Consider the following 17,409-nt stretch of genomic DNA (forward strand, 5'->3'; position numbering starts at 1 on the left):
GTGATAATAATATTTCACTAATTCGAACATAACGTTTCGACGTGACGGTATCAGTATCATTATCCTTAAAGAAATATGAACCGATTATTTCAACGGATGCTTTTTTCACACCATCTGGTGATTTTCAAAGTGTGAGGTGGTTTTGATGCATTTCATTAGGGTTGATTGTAGCCCGATAGCGAAAGTTTTATTTATTTAGATATTCATGTAAGTGGAAATATGATTGATCACTCATTACCGTATTGTAAATAACATATTCATTATAGTTTATAAGATTTGTCGAAGTGAATCTAAATAACAACGAATACGTACCTTTTGGGGCTTTGTAGTATTAAATAAGCAGTAGCATGAATAGCTTTTTTCTAAGGCTTTTATGTTTTTCATCTGTACGTACATTTCTTTGTTAACAGAGGTGTATTTTCGTGCAAGGGATGAACCAGTTTCTTTAAAATCCAATACCCAAACTTTAACGGTACGGGGTGATGGCACTCTATTATTCCGATCGAAATTGCGTCGAATTAACTACTGTATAGCCATAATACTATAGTTGTTTTTGTTGAATACTTCAGTCGCAAATGCACATTGTTCACCTCTTCATCCCCCATCAAACTAAGTGCTATATAAAGAAAAATTTATTACAGAATGTTACCGAAAAAAAAAAATTACACTCGTCCGACGTAAATATATATTTTATCTTATAACGTAACTTATCACTGAACATTTGGTGTATTTAATCTATTTTTATGTTCTCAGATACTTGTGGTTCTCTTAGGACTTATTTTTTTAATTCTTTAATCCGTTTAGACCACCTGTGGATCGCATTAAAAAACTAATCACTTTTTGCGTTTTGTTTTTCCTGTTAGTACTTTCATTCTTCATCGACTACTTCGGCTCTCTTTTACTGAAAAATTTTCTTTCTTTTTTCTCTTTGTTTTTCTTAAAAACTTTTGACTTTTTTAATTTTATTTCTGGAAATATTTCAGTTCAGAATTATTCTTTTTCTTTAATATTTATTTCTTTTAGAAACCAATTAATTTTTGTTTTTAATTTTTGAAAGCTAATTAAACTCTTTTTTTTTTTTAATCTTTTGTCTTCCATTATTTTCATGTATCTGTAAAAGGTTTATAATCTCCTAATCTTCTTTCTTATATTGTCCGGTTGTTTTTGTTTTTTTTTTTAATTTCTGGTTTCTTGATTTGATCTTAAGCTATTTTGATTCATTTTTTTATATTTATGTCCTAAAACTTTTTTTTATAATTCAACTTTTTTTGTTAAATTATTTTTTTGTCTCGATTCTTAGACCGTCTTCATCGTTTTTGCAGAATATTATTATTCTGGTTTAATGGTTAGGTTATAATATCTAATTTGCATTAAAAGAAGGAATTTCTGTTGTTATTGATAGGTTAATTCCATTTTATTTGTTTTCATTTTTGAGCTGGGATATTCCTAAGGCATTATACTTCGTTTCTTCTTCGAGATATTTAAATTTCTCTTACTATTTTAATTTTACCGCAGTTAATTTTTAAAGATTTCGTTCTTAACGATGTCGTCCTTAAAGATTATTTTAATATGTTTTTTATTGTATCTTAAAAATTTCCCTTAAAAAAATTGTCTTTATTACATAAAACATTGATTTTTGTATCATTCCTTTGTATCACATTTTCCTTATGAACCGACGAATCACTTCTGTTACTTTTATTCCGTTGTTTGTAATCATTTTGACTGTTGAAATTAGGTTGTTTTTGGAAATCGAATTTTTGAAGAAAAATACGGTATTACTTTCGTTCGCATGGTTTGTGGGGGGGGGGGGCGATAATGCTTTGAGATATGAGTAGTATAAAAACATTATTCACCTAAATTGGGGTTTCCATATATATTTGTAGGCGAATGTCTACAGGTTTGTGGCTCGAAATTCTCCAAAATGATTAGATCGATTTCATTTAAATTTGGTTATGCTATAGAGTAGTCTTATCTGAAGATGTGCATGTGTGAAAATGTAATGAAGATTGGATGAATAGTTTTTGAGTTACACTCAATCTAAGGTTGAAAACGTGGTTTGTTATATTGTTGCAAATTGGAACGTTAACGTTTCTTTATCTGTGGTATCTATAGTTAGCAATATTGAACCAAATTAAAAGTAAATCAAATAATTAAAACCAAATTAAATTAACAAAAACTTTTGCCCAGACATGTGCAAAAGTTTTCTTTTTTTTTCTTTTTCTTTTTCTTTTTTTAATTACCTTCACTGAAATGTTTTACGATAAAAAAATGTTAAAATGTGTTTACTGATATATCCAAAAAAAAAAAAAAAAAAAAAAACGGCAACTTTTTATTGTAAATTTGAATGTTGTGGGCGACTAGTGTGCACAGTTTGGAGAATATAAATGGACTTATTATGTTCTCTGACATAATTTCTTATCTGACCTCGAGCTTTGTATGTGATGGCGTTGGTTTTCTATTATAAACTTCGGTCTTGTCGGCATACTACTTTGTAATTTTTTGTTGGTTTTACTAAAAAAAAATTAACCTTTTCTTATGTTTTTTTGTTATTTTTATATCCTGTAGGTTTGTAAGTTTTTTTTATATGTAATCTAATATTATTTATTTTTTTAAAGTTGTTATTGGATTGAGGCAGAATTTTACGTCTATTGATCGATATTATGAAATTGTATTCTAATTATTCATTAAATTGAAAATAAAACATTTATCTAATTTTAAATATTTAACGTAATTTTGTATTAAAAGAAAAACTTTTTAAAATAACGATCGTTGTTTTTTAATATTGTATTATTTTTTATATATTTTCTTATGACCATTAATTTGTTTCTGATAGCATTTTTGTGTAATCGTTATTGTGATGTGTTGATAATACTTCTTCCCGCTATCATAATACATTATTTTAATGTTATTGCAGATTGAAAGTATTTTTTTTTTACAATACTTTTTAATGATTTTTTCATAAGTGAGTTAATTGTTAACTTGTGTAGGTATATATATATATATACACACACACATACATACACGTTGTTTTGTGACTAAAATAATAATAGGAATATATGCTTTGTCATATGAGTTATATATTCTGTTTATTGTGTACGTATTCAGTAGTTCAGTGCAACTTCCCTCTTCAGTATACTATGGGGGTGATCTAGAAGATGAATGGCTATTGTGTATGCAATTGTGTTTGAGGAGTTAGGGTGCGTTAATGTGGGTGAGTAGTTAGTTGTTATTCGAGTGAGGTAACCGAGTTATGGGTTGAATTCATTAAATAAATAACCAGTAGAGTTGAATCGAGTATTATCTCTTCAATATTCTAGGTTTGATGGATTACGTTATTTTATGTCGACATCAGTGTAGTAATAGTTACGTTTTGTATTGTGAATTGCTATTTATTAATATTATTATTATTATTATTATAAGTAGCATTAATCTTTTAATTTATTCTTTAAGTTTTTTTTAAATTTTTTTTGTTGTAAATCGTATTCTGGATTAATATTGTACTCGTATCGTATTACTTAATAACTGGAGGATTTCGAAATATTTTTGCTAGCCTGGAAATAGTTTTCATCACTACAAACATTGGTGGTGACAAGAGAAACTCTTCTCAGATCGGCTTATGCTATTTTATTTCCTCTATAGCAGTAAATGATACTTCCTCTAAAGAATTTAGGATATTTAAATAATTAAAAGTGACATTTTTATAGTAAAAATAAAAATAAAAATAAAAATCATTGTTTTTCTCCTATGCCAAATCAAAAGTATAATGTAATGTCTTATAAACACTTCCTTAATGAAATATAAATTAATAATACATCTTTTTCAATATTTTAACAATTGTTATTTTTTTCCGGGTAATTGTTCACATATTCTCATAATTTTAGATATATTGAAACATATATATATATATAAATAATGACAAAAAATTTCAAGTTATCTTCATTGGTTCCTAAGATAATGGGTTATAAATATAAAAAAATATGATTTTTGGAAAACGGGGTTTAAAAGTGTCATAAGTTTTTTTTTAAATTACCTGTTTTAAAACTGCTTAGCTTCATAATCTGGGTGATCCATTGTTAGCTTCCTGATCGTCTAGCTGTAGGTTTTTATTTCTGCTTGACTGTCTTGCATTTTTCTGCATTTCTTGAACTGTTTTTTCCGCCTCTATTACTGTTCCTCGTCAATCTTATATTAAGAACCGGATCGATTACAAAATACTGCAGAACTTTACACTTGCTAATATTTCCATTATTAAATGTTCACATTGCATAATGTACTCTAAACTAAAATGTTTCCTTTCTCACAAAAATATTTTTTTGTAACCGGTTCCAAATTATGTTGTTGAAAGATTCTCCGTCTGTCCGTGGAGACATTTTTCTAACAAATCTTCAATAGATAAAGTTTGAAATATTGGCTCTATAGCTTCAAGAACAGATATTGGGAGAGAACTTTTGTGGGAGTAAGAACAGTGGCAAATTTGAGCGTCGTTGTTTGCAAAACGATTATGACGCAATTAAAAAAAAAAAACCATAAAAAGATTATTTGTAACCATACAGTTATGAATTTTATATCAAATGACTCAGAAAATATTGAAAAATAAACTGAGAAGAAATTCAAAAAAACGATTGTTTTGATCCCTTGTCGGTTACAACTGCACTTATTTATTTTTTATTTTTTTTGTAAGTGTGGTAATTCGATGTAAGTATCATGCAGAACAACTTTGTAATACAAAAAATAGTTATATTGCCAAACGATTATAAATAATTGCAACCAAGAAAGCCTTGAACAACCATAAAAGGATGGAAATGAATTGACCCTAACCAGTAGCAACAGTTTGACCATACCGATTGTGTACTCTATTTAGTTTTTATCAATTTAACGCCAATAAATAACATTTCATTGTTTCCTCAATCTTCTTATTCGGTATTAACTTCTTAATGTAATGATTACCTAATTTATTTATTTCATTCCGTGCTTTATGCTTTTTAAATGCAATTTAATATTCAAACTTGATGCAATATATATATAATGCAGTATATATATATATGATTTTTAATATATATATATTATGTATATTAAAAATGTTACATTTTATATTTATTTTTGGATTTACCGCTGTCTAAATTTAACTGGACTTATTTTGTATTATGATAAAGCTGGCCCTCGCTGCTTTAGAAACTAAATAAAAGTTTTATTACGACAAAGTTGTAATACTTTCCTGGCATTAGTTATTTATTCTTATATAATGGAAAAATATATGAAAAATATTTTTTTTAAATCCGTATTTTTTAATTTTGACGTTATTTTGGTTTTTGGGTCACTTGGACTACTGCTATATCTAGGAAGACATAAGAAATGCGGTTAATATGCATTAAATAAAAAGAAAGCGTTTCGATTTCTTGGGAAAGGAGAATTCTGGGGAAATTTTTTCCTTTTTTAAATGTTAAGATAAGCATGCACAAATGTAATGAGCTTAATATAATGTGCGGCTATTTTGCAAAATTTAAAAAAAATTGTCACCATAATCTATCTATCCCACCCCCTAGAAATACTGTACCGATAATTTTATAAACAAATTTCCCCATATACTCGAGTCTCTATACAAAATTTCATTAAAATCGGTTTATCCAGTCAAAGGTTATTTATTTCAAGCACGCCAACACACGTACATGCGTAGTAAGAACAAAAATTATCCTCCATTTTTACCAATTTTTTTTTAAGGGCACCTGCGTACCCGTTGCCCTTAAAAACGAAGGAGAGGCATACCATCCCCCAAGTCCTGTATAAATCTATACAAGGACCTTCCCTTAGTCGTGATTTGCCATTCTTGCTGCCGTGCATCCATCGCGAGGCTGTAAAGCCTTCGTAGGCGGCAGATGGGCAATTGAACCAAAGTTTTATATCCGGTGCACTGTCATCACCGATTCGCCCCGGTACAGGCCCGGCTAGAAACCGCATCCTCGGCTTCCTTGCCTCTTCGCAACTTCCACAAGGCCGCCCGAACTTTCACCACTAAATCGATTGGGAGAGTCTTTCCAGTACAGTGGTAGCCTCGTAGGAAGTTGTTTTAAAAACACAAGTGCATACTATTAAGGCTCTGCGCTGGGCACTCTTTACATTCTGAATAAGTGCTCAATTTCTGTTCAACCTATGCGCTCAAACGGACGCAGCATAAGAGGCCGTACTTTCGAAGACACCTCGGTACATCATGTACAAATGACGGCTCGACAGCCCGTAATCCTTCCGAGCAGTCCTCCTAAGCTTGTGCATCCCAGAGATGGCGTCCGCCGCCACTTGCCTAATGTGGTTGCTAAAAGAACTTAATGTGCTAGTTAAAAGAAGAGATAGACTTATAGACCACATATTAAGACATCCTGGAATAATCGCTTTGATGTTAGAGGGACAGGTAAATGGGAAAAATTGTGCAGGCAGGCAACGTTTGGAATATGTAAAACAAATTTTTAGGGATGTAGGATGTCGAAATGAAACGACTGGCACTAGATATGGAATCTTGGAGAGCTGCATCAAACCAGTCAAATGAGTGAAGACAAAAAAAATACCGGTATGTTTATTTTTATATTAAAGAATTGCTTATTAATTCAAAACGTTGTTTTAATAGTTATTTAATTAGTTGTATACGGAATATATATGAAAATTTAATCGAAGCTATCGGATTAACCTCTGATATTTTATTTCAAATATTACAAACAATATTTATATTTTAGTAGAGATTAGGAAGCCTAGTTTTACCGGTAGTATTTTCACTTTGAAAAGGTTTCTGCTGCCATCGGTCATCATTCTCCCCTATCAGTTCGCACCGAAGATAACTCTGTAAATCCCGACATTCTGAATATGGTTTTAGTGGTGTTTGATCTATACCCAAAGAATTAAAAGAAGGGGGGAAACCGATCGTGTGTAAGGACAAGTGATAAAATATGGTAAATAAAGACGAACGAATCGATTGAAGAAACGTAATATGAGATTACGAAACCATTCAAAGGATAGATTGTCTTCCTTGCTCAAAGCAACCAGGCTTCTATATCTCGCCTAACATTTTGACGAATCTTAATTTACGATCGGCTGAAACAACAAAATTTGATCTTTTTTCCGTAAATAATATTAAAAAAACGATGTAAAATTAGGTTTAGTTCTTTAGAAAAACTTTCTTATCCATCCTTTTTTGTTTGGGTGTACAAACAAATGAAGTTTTCTACCAGATCTTCTACTTAAAATAATTCGATTTAAATTGTTGTTCGTTTTGAATTCATTTCGAATGATGTTTAAAGTACAGTGCAGGCGAAAAGTCTCTTTACATTTTAATAACATAGTACAGTTGTGAAATGAAATGTGTTTTGAAATAAATGTAAATAAACGTTTTTATGAATACAAAAAGCAGTATATGTCAAATTTTTTTTTAATAACATAGTACAGTTGTGAAATGAAGTGTGTTTTGAAATAAATGTAAATAAACGTTTTTATGAATACAAAAAGCAGTATATGTCAAATTTTTTCTCAACAACATTATTACAAAGATTCAATGTTCATTTATAGTTTGAAAACAGTTCATTTAGCCGTTTGCAGATACTCAGAAAAATATGGTGAAGCGCCGTCTTGTTGAAGTGTAACGATGTCAGCTATTCTTCTTGCCGTTAATTCTGGAAGCAACCACTTGTTAATCATATGATTAACACAAAAACGTTGTTCTCTGACGAGAGTGCGATTTATCGTAGCTCACGAAATCGTAACGTCATTTTTTGGGCAAAAGACAATCGCAGTTTTATGAGGAAGTCTAGCGCAATCCGTCGCATATTATGATTTGGGCATTGTTAACGACAGACCATCTGCTTGGACCGTATTTCTTTGATGGCTCTGAGAAGCAGCACTGCTATATTCACATGATTAACAAGTGGTTACTTCCAGAATTAACGACAAGAAGAATAGCTGATATCGTTACACTTCAACAAGACGGCGCTTTACCATATTTTTCTGAGTATCTGCACTCGGCTAAATGAACTGTTTCCAAACCAATAAATGAACCTCGAACCTTTGTAACAATGTTATTCACAATAAATGTTAATATTAACTAAACATAAATGTTGAAATATACTGTTTTTTTATTCATAACAATATTTACCTACATGTCTACTTATACTGCGCTATTAACATGTAAAGGGACTTTTCGCCCACACGGTAATAAACAAAGAAATTTATTTAAACTTAACATCACGTAGGAAGGTATGTTTTTAACGTAGTTTACTGTTATAAATCTATGTAGATTTGTTATGTTTTTTCTGTTAATTTCGTTTGGAATTTTACTCATATTGCTATCGATTAAAAAACTCTGTCACTTTGTTTTGACATTTTTTCAACGTATTTATTTTTTGTTTTTATGTATTTGAATACCAGACAGTGGGTACCGGTGGTTGGGGTTCAATTAACTACACATCTCAGGAATGGTCGGATTGAGTCAGTACTACATCTCATTTACGTCATACATATCATTCTAATCTCATTGGACCGTGGGAGGGTTGCTTATTGTTCACCAGTTTAGCAGATTGCAACGTATACAGGAAAATAAAAATAATATTCATTTCTTAATATTTTCAGTACGATAACTGTTAATTGTTGTTAAGTCATGGTAAATTATAGTTTTTTTTCTTTTTAAAAAATCTTATTCAAAAATATCATTCAATATAATCAACGTGTGCTTGCTTACTAATTCATAAATGAAAAAAAAAATAATAGAAAATTTAATCATTCTCGATTAGTATTCTGATATTACGTCTGAAATGACTTTGCAGATCATCGGAGACACGATTTAAAGTGATTTAATACGTGTTTTTTTTAAATTTATTGTTACTTATAAATATTTTTTACGTGGGTGCTTAAAAGTTCTTTTAAAGTATTTGTTTTCGAGTAAATTATTTAAAGAATATTTTATTTGTTTTCTGTTTAAAAAAAAAATAGAAATCTTCTTTAATTTGTTGTTTATTTTTTATATTGTTTGATTAAAAATAAAAAAAAACAACTTATTTTTAGAGGGAACTGTCTCTTTTATCTAAATTTTTTAACTAATTCATTGAATTAATGGTTGAAAATAAATATTAAAAAGAGGAAACACAGTAGTATGTTATATATTTTTAAAATTTTATTTGCTTTTCTTTATCATCCTAAGCAATTTCATTGACCAAAAGATTTTTTTCTAATGTAAATCTTGCCTAATGCTCTTTTTCTATTTCAAGTTGAATAGAGATGTGAATTTTTTGTATGGTATTTGTTAAAGGAAGCGGACGTAGGAAGAAACTATCTGTGTATATTGGCTACTACGATCTTCCATTGCTACTAAACTTTGAATGAACTTGTTAAAATTTTATGTGTTTTTATTAACGCAGGTGTTATCGTATAAAACTCAGGAGACGAATTAGTCGACGAGTAATTGTTGTTAGTATTATTTTCAGCCTTTATTGGTCCGTGTATTTCCTACTAATTTCTGATTTTTTTCTTCTTAGTTCCAGAACTTCACACGCAATTCTTCCATTCTTTAAGCCAACTTTACTTTTAATATTCTTTCTCGTCGCGGTAATCGTTTTATATAGAAGAGTTTTATTTATATTATTATTTGGTTAAAGCAGTTGAGATATCTTAATGTAAGCGTTACACACTTTTTTCTCAATTAAATCTTTTTTGTGATGTGCTTAAATATTTTAAACGTTTTCTTGTAAGAATGTTTTGTCGATACTTTTCTGTATCCTGTTTTCATTCGTCTTATATATTGGCGACTTTGTAAATTTTATTTCCGTTTTAAATTAGTATTTCTGATCGTCTGTTTCTTAACTCTTTTTTTTTAATCCTTCCATTGCACTTTTAACATAAGAAAATACGGGTTGTTACGTCTCGTTAATATTTTCTATACAAGATTTATCGTTGTAAATGGTTAATCGTTGATGGTTAATTTGTCCTTGGATCGACCGGTTAATTATCGGTTCAGTTAGTTAATTTTTTGTTTTATAAGTCATTAACATTTTTTTTTCTTTTAAGAACGATGCGATAGATATTTGTGTGTGATTACGGTTAATAAAACCAAGTGTACTTATTTTTATTACTTTTTAATGTGTATATTTTATGTTTTTATTGTTATTTTGTGTCCTCGTTCCGTTCAGTGCCATATTATTCGGTCGTTAATTAAATTTACTGCAATAATGAAAGTGGTATTTAATATAATAATACGGTATAACAGTAATAATTAAATAAATTAGTATTACGATAAAGTTTAATTTATCTATACGATGTTGTTATTCGGCCTATAATAACGGTAGAAATATTTTTATTACATATAATGTGCTAGCGTTTGATAATTGTATTATGTTGTTATCGCAATTGTCGGTAATAGCGATATCAGTGGACTCGGCGAATCTGCCGAGTCAAACGAGTAGTGATGGTGAAAAACTAAAACCTGTATTGTGAATTTTTTAAGTGTCGTTTAGTGAAAATAAACCGCGTTTTTGATCGAATAGAATCATCGTCAAAGGCGGTGGTCGACACGTAAACATTTTCTTGTGTCGATACGTGCGTTTTTAAAATTTGTATTTAATTATAGTTTTCTTTGGTAATTAGTCGTCCGTAAACTGTAGCGTATTTGGCCGCTAATCAGTGTTTTTTTGTTTTTGTTTGCGCAGGGGATAAGATGGTGGTGGGGAAGGGGGGGTGCGGGCCCGGGCACCCCTCAACAGACGGCACCCCATGGCTGCCCCAATGAGAGACAGCCCGTTGGACGGCCACCGAGCGAAGGTGGCAGACCCCAGGACGGCGGCCAAGGCGGAGTCCAACTTCGAGTACGATGACAACGAGTGGGACATCGGTATCGGCGACCTCATCATAGACCTGGATGCGGACATAGAGAAAACGAACGAGAGGACGACGAGTAGCGGGGGCGGTGGCCCGACTATGGCCTCGACTGGCGGCGGTAGCGGGGCGACCGCAGCGGGTAAGGCGGCTAAATTGGCGGTAGAGCATTCGGCGACAGTGGACAAAGGGCTCAAGATGAAGATAAAGAGGACCAAGCCGGGCACTAAGACCTCCGAGGCTAAACACGAAATAGTGAAGCCGGGCGAACAAAACGGTGGTGAAGCGGGTAAGCAACCGTCGCAACAACAGCAGCAACAGCAGCAGCAACCGCAACAACCTCAGCAACAACAACAGCAGCAACAGGCTGCTCAACAACAGACACAACAACAGCAGCAACAACAACAGCAGCAACATGGAAATAACGGTGGCGCTAGTAAACGGGGTTCGAGTGGCGGCCATCGCCGGGACAAGGCGAGGGATAAGCCGAAACCTCCGGTTTCGTGTCCCGCCGGTCAACCGTCGTCGGCCAACACTCCGGCTCTTACTGCTGTCGCTGCTGCGGCTACGACGACCGCTACGACGACCCCTTCCACCCCCGATGTGAACGGTATAGTGCGACCTGCAGTGCAACGCGTAGTGTTTCCCGCGGGTCCGGGACCTCCTAACGCGCCGGGACCGCCGCCGTCGCCTTCACCGCCCGCTAAAAATACGCCTACTACCCCGCCGCCTCCTCCACCATCGCTGCCTCCACCTGCGACGCCTGCTGCAGAGGGGTCACCACCGCCTGCTACCTCACCGCCGCCCAAAAAATCGAAACCATCTCCGGTTACGGAAACTAAGGTCAGTTCATTTTGTAATTCGGTTTTTGTACACGTCATTTTTATAGATGAACTCATTTTGTTCAGTAATTAATTTATTTTGCATGAATTAATGCTTTCACAATACTATTATTTTAGTTAAGCGCATCTTTCAGAGGCGTTCTTTTGTATAGATTAAATATTTAATTTATACTAATAAAACATTTTGTAAAGTATCTTTTAATTGTTCAAGATGAGTTTATCCGCTTTAAAATAGTTTTAAACCGGTCGAGAACTTCTGTAGAAATGCCAATTGAAATATAAAAATTGAATAGACAAAATACTTTCTTTTTTTTTTTTACTTTCAAAGTAATATTCCTCAATATTTCTTGGCGTTTTATTTTATTATTATTAATTCTTTTTCCTAATAAAACACACTGAATGAAAATTTCTGCTTATAAAAACTAGTTTAGAGAAACCCAGTACGGTATTAAGTCAAAAAATGATACGTATTCTGAAGAATTGTTGGATTCTTGAATCATATTTTGATAGATTATTTCTGTTTAAGCTGTGTATCTCTGTGTACGCTTATATATTGAAATTTAATAAAACTGCTTAAAAATGCATGATAATTTTGCCAGTTGCAAATTTAGGTGTGTATATTTTATTTTTTGCTTGTGCGTTTTTGTTAGGCCACACCAACATGCCCATCAAGTTCACATATGTATGTGTACATATATATATATTTATTTTTATTATTTCTAAATATATTACTATAAGTCTTTATTTTTATAAATAGAACGGAAATCAAAATGCGCTAAAAAGTAAGAAATAATTTCGTCCAAATATTTAATTAATTCCTTAGGCATTTTTCTGAATGGACGCCTGCTTGTTCAAATTTAATTTCTAGATATAATATAAATTTATTCTATAATACTATATAATATATAAACTCCAATACCGATATTACATCAGTGGAGTTCATATTTATGGGCTTTGATTGCTTTTCCGTTTGCTATTATTACGTATTTTTTATACGCCATCTATAGGGTCCATCCAAGTAATCACATACGTATGATCATGTATTTTAGCGGCGATTGAGAAAAGTGTCGAAGGAATTAATTAAGTATTTGGATGAAATTATTTTCGTCCTTTTTTAGCTCATTTTGATGTCGGTTCTAATCTTCTTTTTTTTTTAAAGTAATTGTTTTATAATTTTCTGTATCTGATTAATAACGGTAAGTTATTGAGTGGTGTTAATGTGCTCCTTTTTACTGATATAATGCAACTGTCTCCAGTCAAAGGCCGTTGTTGTTTTGTTCAACCTGCTCTGTATGAAACAGAAATAAATTTGTGGCATTAGTTTTCAACTTAGACTGTTTAGCTTTGAGTAATTTAGATTCACGGTACCGAATAGCACGCTCGATAAAAAATCACTTACCGAGTCGGAAAGATTGAGAAACCTTGGACAGGATTGAATAACGTGCTATACTTCTCCGAAGGCGGCGATACGTTGATTACTAATCACATGTCAACAGTGTTACGAGTATTATGAAGAAATTTAGTTGTCCGACCTTCGAGAGACCGCAAAAGATCATGTGATGTGATGCACGTATATAAAGTTATAAGATTCCCACTGATGCTATCCGTGCTGTGTATTATATATAATATGTATTGGAGGTTTAAGACGAGATATTTCGATTTTTGATGATTTTATTAACGTTGCTACATATATTGTACAGATACTCATAGATTATATAACATCATCTAACGTGACGTATACATATGCGATGTAAGGATCTCCACTGTACGTATGTATCCGCCGGACGGCGAAAAAATATTTTTGTCAGTATACAGATGATCTTTTACGTTTAAACATTTTTTTCAACATCATGGTACCACCACGAAAAGCAGCTGCGACGATCGCAACAAGATTCATTTCAGTCGGATTAATAGAAAAAACGTTATGAGTGAATACACAAAAAAAGTACACGGGTTGATGAATACATAACCTCTTTTTTTGAAGTCGGTTGAAAAGTAAACTGTTGATGAAATTATGAACGAGCAATTGGATTAGAATTTTGCAGTATATTTGGTGAAAAATGACAAATACAGTATTATGTTATTATTTTTAATAAGTAGGTGATTGATTGGTAGTCTTGTTTCATAAAAAAAAAACCGTTATGTATTAATTTTGAAAGCATGCTTCCAGGAGATAAAAAACCTGTTATTAATTGCATTTATTTAAATTATTATTAGGAATAAACATAACATAAAGGTGATTTATCTTACGTAATCGTTGCTATATTTTTTATTTGTACGCATTTTTTTCTTTTGTATTTATCAAGCCTAGTTACTCATTTTTTAAATTACATAATGATATCATAGCTTTATTGTAAAAGTTAATTCTATGTTTCCCCTTTTTTCATGATGGAGTATGCTAATTTTATTACTTCTGAAAATGTAACTTTTTTCTTATTGTTACAGTACATTAAAAACTAGTTCTCTGATTTCCATTATAACTATATATTTTTGCATAAATTTCTTGTTTTAACCTTTTTTTTGTTACTAATGACGCCATCTACACAATCTTTGGGCAAATTAATGGTTAGGTATTTAAAATTAGATAAAAAAACAACCGAATGTTTTTTTTTTTTTGTTGTAAGTTATATTTTAGTTTATTACTTTATATTAATATTATTTAAAAATTATGTCGTACTTTGATTATATATATATATTTGGTAAAATATTGATTTATACAACTGCATTTAGTAATGCGTTCCTGGCATCCTTGTATAGTCTCAGGAAGGGACACATCCGGGATCAGTAAAACAAAGACTAAGATTCATGTGGTAAATTGACAGCTAGTAAAAGTGCATTGCATGCTGGACGGAGCGGAAGTTAAAAAATTTGGACTCTCACGTATTTGAGTTACAGAATTACAGAAAATTGTAGATCAAGCACGGAAGTGATAAATCGCATAATACTGGCCAAGAATGGATTTAATTAAAGGAAGATCTTTTTACTTCTAATAAAGACCTTTGGAAAAAAAAACGCTAAAAATCTTTGTATAGAGTGTGTTTTCATATGGTAGTGAGACGTGGACGATGGGGTTGAAGAGGAAAGGAGGCCGAAGGCTTTTGAAATGTGGTGTTACCGCAGATCGATTAAAGTCCGATAGGTGGACAACCAACTATAAGGACTAACCTTATCCTTATAACTCTTTATATAATTATCTACTCTTATCTCATTAACAACTCTTCATCGGACACCCTAGGTGTCCGATGGACAGTTATTAAGGAGGATAGATGTGGCGAAGCCTTGTCTCTTCAGTGTTTTAAAGTAAAGAAGAGACAAATGGGTGGACCATTTGTTGATGAGTTAATTAAAACAATAATTGAAGGTACTGCGGAAGGGAAAAACGATAGGGGTAGGCCAAGACTGAGATTATGGTCGAATGGATTGTGAAAGTTACAAGGAGTTAAAGGGACTTGCGGAGAATAGTGATATATGGAGGTAAGCTCCATACCAATCCTACGATTTACAAAAAAAGATGATAAAAAAGTTATCAACTTCGTGAAAATATGAAATTATACCTTTATTTTCATATTTTATATGATAAAGGGTTTTATTCTGCAGTATAAATAACATTGTCAAAATAATTTACAGTTTGTTTCTTTAAGTTCGTTTGGTGGAACGTAGAGAGACTACTTTCGGGAAGTAACTATTTTCGTAATATATAGGAAGTTCATTTAAATATATTCATAATTACTTAATTTATCCAGAAATGTACAGATAAACGAATAAATTCAATTACAATTGGCTGAATTAAAAAAAAAATAAGTCAATTTAGGTTAAACGTTTAAACATTTGTCGATCACATACTTTATTTTAATAGTGATTTTTCTATTAGTTTTTAAAATAGCGGATTTTAAATTTTAAGGGTAAAGTTTATACATTTTATTTATGTTCGTATCGTAGGTCTCATCTTTTAAAAATAAGTTTACTATTGAAAAACTTTCAATTTTATTAAATCTTGTCTTTGTGGTATTTAAAAAAAAACAAACATTTCACAGCAATTTCTTATAGTTAAAACTTCTCTCTCTTTAAACTTCATTTTTCCTGGATTTTAGTGATTGGGAAGTTGATATATGAAGAAAGGATAAGTACAAAGTCAGACAGTTATTATGATCGACGCTTTTATATAAAGGTGTATCCTTAGTAAATAAAATATACTTATTATAATTTATACTGTAAAGATAGTATATTAGATTTACGATATATACCGTGTGTCCCACGAAGGTTCACAACCCCATTTTCCTTCCGGTTTATTGAAACTGTACAAACCTTTTAACGAGGGTTTTAAAAACATTTGTGAAAATTTAACCGTCTAGTATTTATAGAAGCAAAATGGCGGCTTTCAAATATAAACCTCAATTTTTAGATAAACCACATTTTTTATTAATTACATAGCTTAGCGGGTAAAAATTATTAAAAACATGATAATTAGAAGTAAAATAATTAAAAACAGTTAGTTAATAAGTCATGGGTATGACTAATTATTAACTTGTTTTATTCAATTTGAACAGCTGTTTAACAGTACATCATCTATTTTGAATAACTTTTACCAGCTAAGCTTTGTAATTAATAAAAAATGTGGTTTATCTGAAATTGATGTTTTTATTTGAAAACCGCCATTTTGTTTCTATAAATCCCAGAAGATTGACATTTTCACAGAACATTTTTAAAATCTTCGTTAAACGTTCTGTAAAGTTCCAGTAGAATCGGTGTGGGAATGGGCGAGTAATACTAAATCAAAAGCGAATACCTGTTCATGGTATCCATTATATATATATATACACTAATTTTAATAATTCGGCGAAATTCAAAAATAAAATCGAAATTAATATCGTATGATCCATTTTGCTTGTTATCGTAGTTTCGAGATAATGAAACCTATAAAATAATAGGTAAATTTTCTAAACTGTATCTTTATGTATATTTATATCAATCAATTATATGAGCTGAATTTATAATGCTGTTATATTATGTCCCAGTTTATTTGTAGGCCTATAATGCATAAAGTAGAGAACTCCAGTGAAGAAAAGAACATAGAATAACGTTTTATTGCTCCATAGTAAATATATATATATATATATATATACATATATATATATTTTTTTTATAATTGAAATTATAAATTAAGATGTTTGTATCAAAATGTTTTACGGATTGAATTTGTTGGAACTTTTTTAATGTAGTATAAGAAGTTCACTCTGATATGATTAAAACCTTCAAAAGTGGCTTTTATTTGAATTATTTCTTAAAATTATAATCACCAGTAGTTAGTAAAGGTATTAACACAAATAAGTATAAAAACATTAATTATGAAGCAATAAAAAGAAGAAAATTATCTGTAAAATAAAAATAATACTTAAAATAAAATTGTTGTAAAATATTAAGTTCACGTAATAACTGCGTTAATATTACTAAAATGTTGGTTGATGACGTTTTATTTACGTTGATCAACCCGTTATAAGTATAATCAATTTTTGATTAAATGTAGTAAAGTTTTGAAACTTGACGTGTAGATATGGTGAATAATTTTGTGTTTAAAGTTAAATTACGTAACGGGTTAAATTTTATACATATGCGCGTACATAAACACACTAATTACTAAACTGCTCTGTACTGTTCATTGATAACTAATTTAATACACTCTCTTTTCTGCTCGGTTAATAACTAGTGTTTACGCTAAGGGAAATAGGTT

The 17,409-nt window shown here is 31.2% G+C and overlaps 1 protein-coding gene across 2 annotated transcripts in view; it reads left to right on the forward strand.

The window, feature by feature from the left end:
* Window positions 1–17,409, forward strand: part of LOC142321450 (uncharacterized) — a 223,196-nt gene that overhangs the window by 108,132 nt on the left and 97,655 nt on the right. For both annotated transcript variants that reach the window (XM_075359537.1, XM_075359536.1), the window contains exon 2: window positions 10,674–11,682. In XM_075359537.1, the coding sequence (XP_075215652.1) occupies window positions 10,738–11,682 (945 nt within the window). In that variant the 5' untranslated portion in view covers window positions 10,674–10,737. The remainder of the gene's footprint in view (window positions 1–10,673; window positions 11,683–17,409) is intronic.

This window comes from Lycorma delicatula, chromosome 3 (assembly GCF_047948215.1).
Source record: "Lycorma delicatula isolate Av1 chromosome 3, ASM4794821v1, whole genome shotgun sequence".
Classification (NCBI taxonomy): domain Eukaryota; kingdom Metazoa; phylum Arthropoda; class Insecta; order Hemiptera; family Fulgoridae; genus Lycorma; species Lycorma delicatula.